This window comes from Halichoerus grypus, chromosome 2 (assembly GCF_964656455.1).
Source record: "Halichoerus grypus chromosome 2, mHalGry1.hap1.1, whole genome shotgun sequence".
Lineage (NCBI taxonomy): Eukaryota > Metazoa > Chordata > Mammalia > Carnivora > Phocidae > Halichoerus > Halichoerus grypus.
In genome coordinates, this window is record NC_135713.1 from 148984109 (window position 1) to 148994898 (window position 10790).

Here is a 10790-nt window from a genome sequence, read left to right on the forward strand (position 1 = left end):
AAAAGCCAGAAGTTGGCCAACTTCAACCTGATCATGAGAAAATTTCCCAAAGAAAATAGCCCAGCTTGTCAAGGACTGGAGGTGTTTTGATAATGGAGCAACTTTATCTGAATCCCCCAACTTCTGCTGTTGGCCTGGATCCTAGCACTCGAGAGCCATATCTCCGCCTCAGGGCTCCTGGCACCGGTCCTGACAACCATCCTCCCATGGGCTGACTTGCTTGGTCCCCTCTCTCCCCTTATCTCCTGCTACCAGGGTCTTGCTCCTCAACACTGTGTTCAGTTCCATTGACCACACCCTGTAGGAAGCCCTTGGCCTATATATTTTTTTATTCTTATTGCAACTGCCAATAGGCACAGCTGGTTATTTTTTACAAAAAGTAATAGGAGGACTCTACAGAAACTGGGAAACTCAGCTGCTCCTCTATCCAAACAACAAATGAAGACTTGTTTTATGCCCCCTCTGGAACTAACAGAGAACTAAATCGATTCCCTCAAGGCCACCAGAAGCTTCCTGGGAAGCCTACAGCTGGACTTGGCCAGGTGAGTGTTTTCTATTTTAAGGGCACTCATGTACATCTTTACTTTCTACACCCTGTCCCTATTCTTGAGTGACAGGGAGACCCCAGGGGCTTTCACCAAAGGAAGGCTAGCATTGAACAGGAAGAGAGTATCTTCCAGCATACCTTCTCGTGCTTTATGTAAACACCAAACCTGCAAAGCTGTGCTTGGTGAAACCATCCAGAAGAGCAGATGGGTCTCAGAACAAGTGTCCTTGAAACTGAGTACACCATAACTAGTAAAGTTTAGGTGCATCTTGGCCTCCCACCATCACAGTCAAGGAGCCCTGGGGCTCCCTCCCCTCCCTAATTGGAAAATGTTCCTTGGGAGCAACAGGGTCAAGAGGGCTTCAAGGGAGTGGACAGACGGAGGTCCGACCTTGGATTCACTAAAACAGAGGTGCGTTTTCTCCCCAGCGTGATTGTGTTCATGATAGAACAGAGCCAGAGATCAGGCAATACTCTTACACCAGTAAGTGATGAGATGGAGCCCATTCACTGGAGGATGTGTCTGAGTCATTCTGTGGACAGATGAGGATAAGAGAAACAATATCCAAGAGCAGATGGACACAAGAGCAGGTGGAGGCTGCTGTCTCTCCATCTGTAGGATGAACAACTTGTATGGGAGTGAGAGGGAACAAGATAGTTAAAAGTGACCTTTCTCTTCCCTGGCCATGTTTCTTTGACTCCTGTTAGGCTTCTGGTGGTACCTGATCTCCCACCAAGACAGACAGACAAACAGAGAACAAGAAAGAGAGACAGAGACAGACGAGAGAGGCAGAGACAGAAATTAACTCAACCTCCAATGTGTAGGGCTCAGGTTTCTCTGTCCCCAGCAGGCATGGCAAACGCACATGGTCGAGTCATCTTTCCACCCAGCTGCTCCATCATCTTCATCTTCCTGCAGCTCCTGTCCTGCAGCATCCCTGCAAATGGTAGGAGAGCTCCCCTGCCTCATGCTAGGAGGATGCCCTGTGTATGGAGAGGAATGCCAGAGGGGGCTGGGCTGGCACCTTCCCTCATCAGCCATCAGCCAAGGATCCAAGCAGTCTTTCCCCCGGGGACCCTGAGTCTGGGCGGGAGGGCCCTTGGTCTCCTCACACCCAGCCTAACCAGTACTTTCTGATCTACTCTCCTAAGGGAAAGCCGATTTCTCTGTCTTTGGGCCTGGCGAACCTGTTCTGGCTGTGCTGGGGGGAAATGTGGGGCTACCATGTCATCTGTCCCTCAATATCAGTGCCAAGGACATGGAGCTGCGGTGGTACAGGGATCAGCCATCCCAAGTCGTGCACCTGCACAAGAATGGGATGGACGTGAAGGAAGAACAGATGAAGGAGTACCAGGGAAGGACCACCTTCCTGAGCGCTGGGCTGGACCAGGGACAGGCCACAGTGAGGATAAACAATGTCACAGTTTTTGATAACGGAACCTTCCACTGCAACTTCAAAGACGGCATCATGTCGGCGGAGGCCAGGCTGTGGCTGATGGTGGCAGGTAAAGGCAAGCTGCTGGGGCTCCAGTTCTCCCCCAGAACTTCCCCCCAAAACTGACGCTTAGTGCAGATCATCCCATTACGGGCCAAGCCTGAGCACGTTCCGCAAATGCACTAAGCATATTTTCACCAGGGCCAGTGAAGCCCAGTTCAGGACACCTGACGTCGTTTTCTAAATTTGCTTCTCTCCCTTTCCTGAACTGATCCGGAAAGAGGGGAGCAGAGGTAGAGAGGGACAGAGACACAGGGGGAAAAGACACTAATTCTGCAGTATAGGAAGGGTTTTTTATCTTTCCGGGCCTTTTCTGTTTTGTCCTGTGCTTTCTGGAAACAAGGGTCACATATGGCATATAATCATTACACAGAGTAGGTAATCTGTGGAAAACCCCTAATTCCTGCTGGAATGCTCAGGATCTGTACTTTTCTGATGGAAGCACTGGTGGTTGTGGAGACTGGAACGGGCGTCTCTTCCCACAGGGCTTGGCTCGAAGCCTAGACTCCGAGTACAAGTTATCCAGGGCGAAGGTGTCTGGGCACAATGCACCTCGCAGGGCTGGTACCCAGAGCCCCAGGTGGAGTGGAGAGACTTTAGAGACCAGCCCCTACCTTCTGCGACCTACCTCTCAGCCTCACCAACAACAGGCCTCTTCTCAGTGGTGTCCAATGTGACCATCCAGGATGGGGTTGTGGGGAACTTCTCCTGCTCCATCTCCAGCCCCCTCCTCCAGAGGAAGAAAATGGCCAACCATCACTTGTCCTGTGAGTGTTTTGTTCTGTTCAGGCCAAAAAGGTCTGAGCACCCCAGACAATAAGTAGCTAATATCCAATACTTCTCACAGTGACAGAACATTTTTCTTCTGATGAGAACCTGTATGATCTTTCCAAGTACACAACACAGCACTATTAACTATAGTTACCATGCTGTTCATCACCTCCCCAGAACTTACTGATTTCATAACTGGAAGTTTGTACCTTTTGCCCCTTTTCATACATTACACCCAACCCCTTCTCTCTCCTCTGGAAACCACCAATCTGTTCTCTGCATCTACACGCTGGGCTTTCTGGTTTTCTTGGAGTTTGGGTTTTTTTCTTGTTTTGTTTCATTTTAGATTTCACATATACATGGGATCATACAGTATTTTCCCATCTGACTTTCTTCACTTAGCAACATGCCCGCAAAGTATCCATCCATTTGCAAATGGCCTGATTTCCACCTTGTTTATAGCTGAATACTATCCCATTGTATAAATATGTTTTTTTCCCTTTATCCTTTCATCCTCAATAGACACTTGAGTTGTTTCCATATCTTGACTATTGTAAATAAGAGTGCAATGAACATAAGGGGACACGTAACTTTTTAGAGCTAATATTTTTATTTCTTACCTTTTGTATAAATATCCAGCAGTGGGATTGATGGATCGTGTGGTAGTTCTACTTTTAATTTTCTGAGGAACATACATCCAGGTCCCCGCAGTGGTTGCACCAATAGCTCCTTCCTTATTAGTGCTAAACAACATTCCATTGACTAGATGGACCACTGCCTATTTATGCCTTCACCTTCTGATGGACACCTTGGGGGCTTCCAAGTTACACTCTGCATATAATTTTCATTTTTAAACAACCTCAAGCTTATGGAAAATTTGCAAGAATGGCATGCAGAATGCTGTGGAAACCTACCCAGTGCTTAACATTCTGCCATTTACCTACCATTTCTCCTGTGCATCTGTCCAGATCTGTCTGTACAAACACACACGTATGTCTTCCTAGTCATTTCAGGTTAGTTCCCAGCATCATGTCCCCTGACCCACAAACCCTGTCATGTGTGTGTCCTAAGAACGCAGGTGCTCTTTTTCCCTGATATTCTTACCTCCTGCACTCTCTTTTAGCTCTGTTTTCCAGAAGCTCCCCGTCAACGGCATGGAAGACAGTGCTACCTCTGATCCTCACTGTGGCAGGGCTGGCCATAGCTGGAGCCACTTGTCTCTTCCAGAAATGTCAGAAGGACAGGAATATGCTGCAGCTGGAAGAAGAGACACCGTATAGAGCAGAGGATCAGTGCCTCCAAGGTAAGCAGGCCCCAGGAGGACAGACATGTCCCTTCCAACCATGGCGCAGGTGGGGAGCCCTGCATGAAGTCTCCTATGAGCACGCTCAAGCATGGGAGGAATGGGAGAGAGCTGCCCAGGACACATCTCAGGGACTACCCACTTACATATGCCCAGTGAAATCTCCTATCTCTGAGCGGTGTTCAGCTGCTCTTCACGGGTGACTTCGGGAAGGCTGGAAGGTCTCCATCACAGAGACAGGCAGATCTGAGCTTGAACCCAGGAGTGTCTATCAGTTGGGGGTGATGAGAATGTCATGAAAGTGCTCAAGTGAGAAATGCAGCAGGGTGCCTGGCACATGCCAGGGTCTCAGTGTAGGTGCAGGGACTATAATCAGTACACACTGTTGCACTCGCCGATCCACTCCCTTCCCTGCTGTGTCCTTGCCCATAGCCATCAGGCCCCAGTCTGGCAGCAGAGCACAGATGTCCCCATGACGGAAGTGGTAAGACAGGGCTGTCAGGATATCCCCCACAATGATTTCCCTACAAAGGAAAAGACTCAGATTATTGTTTTATTGGGCACTGAAGAACCTATATTTGTTCATGCTTTCCAGGGTCACAGCTAGAACTCATTAAGTCCTGTTTTGACTTAGCTTTCCCGAACTTGAGCTTTGGCCCCATTGGATCAGCACAATCCCACATTTTCCCATCTTTCTCTCTCATTGCAGGCTGGACAGAGGACAAGGTCATCCATGGTGAGGGCCATGCTGGGGGCTGGAAGCTTCTGCCCCCCAATTGTGTGTTTATGTGTGCATGTATATGTGTGTTGTGTGTGCTTGTTGTACATTTATGTGCGCGCGTGTTTGTGTGTGCACATATGCATGCAGAAGCACTGGTGTGTGTGTGTGTGTGTGTGTATTCCTTTCTATTCCAGAGTGCAGAAGTGCTGTGCTAAATGCTGGTGAGTGGCAGTCACATGGCTCTAAACATCAAGTTTTAGCTGCCCTGGGAGAACTTAGCTCCTGTTTACTACCTGGGGAAGAGACAGACTTGCAGAGCCTAGGTAGCAAGAAAGCCAGCTCTCCTGAGGCACAGCCACTGTGGAGGGGACTCTGTCACCAGAGAGAGTGCAGAACCAGTGACTTTCTACCCCAGGACACCATCTACGTGGGAAGTGTGGAGTGGAGAGGGGAGAGTCTGGCTGTGGACAGAGGACTGGGAGGGGCATAACTGCAGACCATGAACCAGGCAACTGACAGGTATCAGGGAAGCTGGGGACACCTGTCTGAGCACAGCCACCTGTTGAGGGTCCAGGAGGGGACAGAGAGAAGCTGATCATCCATTCATTCATTCACTTATTCATTCATGTAAAATATTGACCAGTCACCTCCTCTTCCAGCAGCCAGCCATCTATTAGTGAATGAAATGACTTCCTCCTGTCCTCAAGGGGCATAGATTCTGTGTGGGAATCAAGCCATCAGCCAGTGATTTTTCTTTAACCAAAACTGGAATGAATCAGGGTAAATATTATAGGAATGAACTGGAATACAATAATGAAGTTGGCCAGAAGAGCATTGACGTAGGATGTCCAGGGCCCTGGGGATGGTGCGATGGCAACATCTAAATGAAGGTCTGGGTGACAGTGAGACCACAGCCCTGCGAGAAGGAGGGGTGGACCCACCACCACGGCAGGGAGAAGGTCATCTGTGGTGTGTGAGAGCTGGGCATGTGGAAGAGAATCCAATGGGGTGAGAAGGTTTATGGATGCCCAGACCAGCAGAGCCTGGAAGGCCGAGGTAGGGGTCTGGATATCATGTGAAATATGGTGCAGAATGAGTGAGGGGGTTTAAGCAGGGGAGAGGCGCTGATCGAAGAGAGGAAACAGCCCTGAGTTGGGTCCTTGGGCCATAAGTAGCAGGGTCAGCAGGGGCAAGGCAGAACAAGGAACCCAAGGTGACTCTCGGAGCCAATGTCCCTGGGCCCATGGTGGCTCCATCTAAGAGAAAGCCTGAAGCAAAGCAAGACAGATTTAGGCCAAAGAAGTGAAAATCATCTTGAACCTCTTAAGAGTGAGATGTTTTCAGACATCTCCATCTGGGGACATCAGATAAATCTTTAGATACACAAGTCTGGAGCTCCCAGGAAGAAATGTGGACTTGAGATAGGAATTTGGGATCCATGGCATATATCTGGCCTTGAAAACCAGAAAAGTGAGCCAGAAAGTGCTCCATTTATCTGCACACTTAAAACTACTCTTCAAAAATTTTTCTTTGAAAAAGAAATAAGATTAAAAAACAAAAAGAAAAGGTACAGAAGACATATCCAAGATCTAGGCTTGGAGAACCTGGTATTTGAAGGTCTGTTTGAGCAGGAGTCTGGAGAGAGTTGTGGGAGGGCCAGGGGATGCTTAACTGCTGAAATCCACGGATACAGTGTGGTGAGGGAACAGCTGGTGGCATTCCATGCAGCTGAGAAATACAGTGAGATAAGATTGGGAACATGACCCAGAAAAACTGGCTAGTGTGGTGTGCAAAGAGAGGTGTGCTCCATGGAGACAGCTGGGAGAAAAACTTCAAAATTATTGTCTGTGCAGCTGAGCTAAAAACTGGTGAGTGGGGAATCAAGCAGAGTGTTTTATTTGGGTTTGTTTTGGTTTTACTTTAGGGTCCTTTACTTTAAGGTAGCAGAGCATGTCTGTTGCCTAAAAGGAATGATCTGATGTAAAAGACACATGAAGCCAGCAGGGGGGAAGAAAACAAGCTAGAGAACAGTTTTCAGGGAAGATAGGTCTGCACTGGAGGCCAGGTGTGGGGTGGCGTGTGAGAGGTCATTACTGAATAGTTTTGTGTCAATGTTAATTTTCTGGTTTTGATCCTTTTATGTGGGTTATGCACGATGTTGACATAGACATATTGTTTATGCTATTTTTCAGCTTCTTTGTAAGTCTGGGACTGTTTTTGTAATGTAAATAATTTTTATTTAATCATGAGGGAATTTGGAATAACAGAAGCCAGGCTCATTGTTCAGCTAGGGAGTCCATGTTTGACCATATCATGGAGATGGAACATGGGTGGGCTCCATCTCCACAGCCCAGACTCTACAGGGGAAGGGTTTTGATGGGGCAGAAGGTGGAGAATCCAGAAAGCAGCAATGAGAATTCTGGGGGGAAATAAATAGTCTTTGCTGGAAAGCAAAAGGGAACAGAGTTCTATCCAGAAGGAGGTAGAGACCAGGGAGAAAGCTGGGGTTCAAATAGGAGGAGAGCATGGGTCCTGTCCAACTGACAGGGATGGAAGGTCAGGAAACATGACTGTCTGGGGCATCTGGGTGCAGACCCAAGCAAATAACAACATACTTGGCTTTAGAATGGGCCAGGGTGGACACTGGCTAGGAGATTTCTATTGTTGAAAAGGTGCCTGCAGGGGCAGCCTGGTGCCCTGCTGGTCCCCACACACCCTCCCTGCCTCTGGTATGGAGCCCAAGTGTAGACAGACCTTCCCCCAGGTCACACGCTGGGGTTCTGAGGGCTCTGAGAAGGATGGCAGGGCAGGAGAGAAGGACTGTTTTTGAAGGTGTTCATCTCAGCTGTGGGGCTCTTAAGATGCCTCTTGGGCTTTTCCACATGTGACTCTTCAGTCATTGACCCCAGAGCTGTCCAGCAGCCCCTGCATCAATGTACCTGTGGCACCTTCTCCTGTGCCCCTGCGTCCTCCCATGTCTTCCTATGTCTCTCTGTTTCTGTCTCTCCATCTTGCTCATTTTGTCTCTCTCTGTGTCTATCTCTCTCTGTGTCTCTATCTTTCTTTGTGTCTCTCTCTCTGTCTCTCTGTCTCCCCATCTCTCTCTTTCTCTGTCTGTATCTCTATCTCTCTATCTCTCCCTGTCTATTTATCTCTCTGTTTCTGTATCTGTCTCTTTCTCTGTCTCTCTCTTTTTCTCTCTTTATGTCTCTGTCTCTCTGTCTCTGTATCTCTCTCCCTGTGTCTATCTGGTTTATTCTCTCTCTCTTTGCTCTCCTTGTCTCTCTGTCTCTCCCTATCTCTCTGTGTTTCTATCTCTATCTCTCCCCTATGTCTCTCTCCCTGCCTTTCTCTACCTCTGTTTCTGTCTCTGTCTGTCTTTCCCTATATCTCAGGACACTGTCTTTGTCTCTAGCTCTCCCCTATATCTCTCTGGCTCTCCCCCGTCTCTCCCTGCTTCTGTCTCTGTCTCTCTCTGTCTACCTCTCTGTCTGTTTCTCTCTCTCTCACTCTCTCTCTCTCTCACACACACACACGTGCTGAGAGACTGAGAACTGGGGGGGGCAAGCAGACCCCACAGTGTGCCAGCCATGTCCCTTCATTGGTAGAAATCCACCTGGAGCTGCTTCAGCTGCACTAGGATGGCCTGTTTGCATGGGGTCCTGGACAGAACATGGGGACGGGGGAGCACAGGGACTCCCAGGGAGGCTGTGGTTTCACCTCACCCAGAGGCCCTGGGGTCTGCTTCACGTAAGAGTGCAGGTTGGGGACACAAACCCCCAAGCCTAACCCTCTCCTCTTCCTACAGTGAGCCCATCCCTGGACCCTGATACCACAAGCCCCAAACTCGCTCTGTCTGAGGATGGGAAGAGTGTGAGGCGGCTGTTCTTTGACCAGGAACTGCCAGATGTCCCCAGCAGATTTGACCAGGACCCCTGTGTACTGGCCCGGGAGCAGTTCTCTGCTGGGAGGTATTACTGGGAGGTCCAGGTGGGGCACAGGAAGGCCTGGAATGTTGGCGTGTGTCTGGAGAGCTTGGATCGGAAGGGAAGGATCCCCAAGGCCCCCCAGCATGGACTCTGGGCCCTGGAGCTCTACAAGAAGATGTTCTGGGCCCTCGCCTTCCCAAGGGTTCGCCTGTACCCTTCAGGGCCCCTGCATCAGGTGGGCATTCTCCTGGACTGTGATGCTGGCACAGTCTCCTTCTACAACGTGAGCAATGGATCTCTCATCTACACATTCTTTGGACTCTCCTCAGAGCCCCTGAGGCCATTCTTCTGCCTCTGGACACACGACACCACCCCCCTGATCATCTCAGAATTCAAGGCCCCAGAGGCCTTAGGGCCTCCTCAGAACCAAGGACAGAAGAGGGGGGGGACCCTCCTCCAACAAGACCCATGATCTCTCTGCTCTAGCCTGTCATAGATTTGGGGGAGACATATCCATTCTACATGCCAACTAGACCCATACAAGGATGCACCTTTCTGAATTATCCTGTCTTATCTTCATTTTCCTTCCCTGTGGAATACTGACAATATATTATGGGCTGAATCGTGTACCCTCAAATTCACATGTTGAAGCCCAACCCCCAGGACCTCAAGATGGGGCTGTATTTGGAGATGGGGTCTTTACAGAAGTGGTTAAGGTAAAAGCTGGTCACTAGGGTAGGCTGTGATCTGGCATGACTGGACTCCTTATCAGAAAAGGGGATCAGAGGTGCTTGAGTGGCTCAGCCAGTTAAGCGTCTGCCTTCAGCTCAGATCATGATCCCAGGGTCTTGGGACAGAGTCCTGCATCGGGCTCCCTGCTTGGTGGGGAGCCTGCTTCTCCCTAAGCCCCTCCCCCTGCTTTCTCTCTCTCTTTCTGTCAAATAAATAAATAAAAATTTAAAAAAAAAAAAAAAAAGAAGGGATCAGAGGCACAGACACACAGGCTGCTGACCACATGAGGACACAGGCAGGAGACCATATGTACATGCTGGGGAGAGAGGCCTCGAAGGAACCAGCCCCACCCATGCCTGGATCTGGGACTTCCAGTTCCCAGGACAGGGACACAATAAATGTGTGTTGCTTAAAACTCCCAGCCTGTGTTATTTGTTACACAGCCCAAGCTGACTGGGACACCTTATCATTACACACATTTCTGAAATGTACTTGGGGGCAGTTGTAAAGCATTGAGCCCAGTGCCAGACATGAAGTAGTTGCTCAGTAAATGCCAGTCTTCCTCATCTCCTCCTCCCCCTCCTTCCCCTCCTCCTTCTCTCCCCCATTCTCTCCTTCCTCATTCCCTTCCCCTCCCCCTCCACCCACCTTCCCTTCCTACTCCCTTTACCCTCTCCCCGCTCCTGCTTTCCCACTCCTACCTACTCAATCCTCCTTCTCCTTCCCTCCTCCCTCTCACAACAGCCTGGATATCTGGTCTACCCTGGCACCCCCCCCCCCCTCACTATGGCAGGTGAGGGCAGAGCTACATGGAGACCAATCCAAAGATTCCAGGGCTTCCCCAGGCCAGTCATGGAAGCAAATGAAAATGAAAACACAAGAGTCCAAAACCTCTGGGATGAGAGACCTAGGGAAAATCCTGAAAGCTGCTCAAAACAAGAGGTCCTTAACCTACAAGGGCTGAAACATTAGACTGGCAGCAGACCTATCCACAGAAACCTGGTAGGCCAGAAATGGCTGGTATGATATATTCAGGGTAATAAATGAAAAAAACATGCAGCAAATATACTTTATCCAGCAAGGCTGTCATTCAGAATGGAAGGAGAGATAAAGAGCTGCCAGGACAAACAGAAACTAAAAGAATTTGTGATCACTAAACCAGCCAGGCAAAAATATTAACAGGGATCCTGTAAGCAAAGAGAGAGCCCAAAAGTAACTTAGACGACAAAGAAATGACAATCCACAGAAACAGGGACTTTACAGGGCTCCTGGGTGGCTCAGTCATTAAGTG

The 10790-nt window shown here is 49.2% G+C and overlaps 1 protein-coding gene across 3 annotated transcripts; it reads left to right on the plus strand.

Annotated features, from left to right (window-relative positions):
- The first annotated feature begins 364 nt into the window (after positions 1–364).
- Positions 365–9914, plus strand: LOC118537036 (putative butyrophilin-like protein 10). 3 transcript variants are annotated; one of them, XM_036094349.2, is made up of 8 exons: positions 365–542; positions 897–959; positions 1399–1494; positions 1700–2053; positions 2529–2810; positions 3938–4117; positions 4827–4853; positions 8647–9914. In XM_036094349.2, the coding sequence occupies exons 3-8, from the start codon at positions 1401–1403 to the stop codon at positions 9237–9239; spliced, it is 1530 nt and encodes a 509-aa protein (XP_035950242.1). In that variant the 5' UTR covers positions 365–542; positions 897–959; positions 1399–1400; the 3' UTR covers positions 9240–9914. The 3 variants fall into 3 exon arrangements, with proteins under 3 accessions (XP_035950242.1, XP_035950243.1, XP_077922556.1); XM_036094350.2 differs by lacking the exon at positions 897–959; XM_078066430.1 differs by lacking the exons at positions 897–959; positions 2529–2810.
- Positions 9915–10790: the final 876 nt, after the last annotated feature.

Bases quoted from the DNA above. Each gene is read 5' to 3' on its own strand.
- LOC118537036 (XM_036094349.2), top strand. From the start codon at position 1,401: ATGGCAAACGCACATGGTCGAGTCATCTTTCCACCCAGCTGCTCCATC. The intron at 2,811-3,937 runs GTGAGTGTTTTG...ACTCTCTTTTAG, and splicing joins GGCCAACCATCACTTGTCCT to CTCTGTTTTCCAGAAGCTCC. The intron at 4,854-8,646 runs GTGAGGGCCATG...CTCTTCCTACAG, and splicing joins AGAGGACAAGGTCATCCATG to TGAGCCCATCCCTGGACCCT.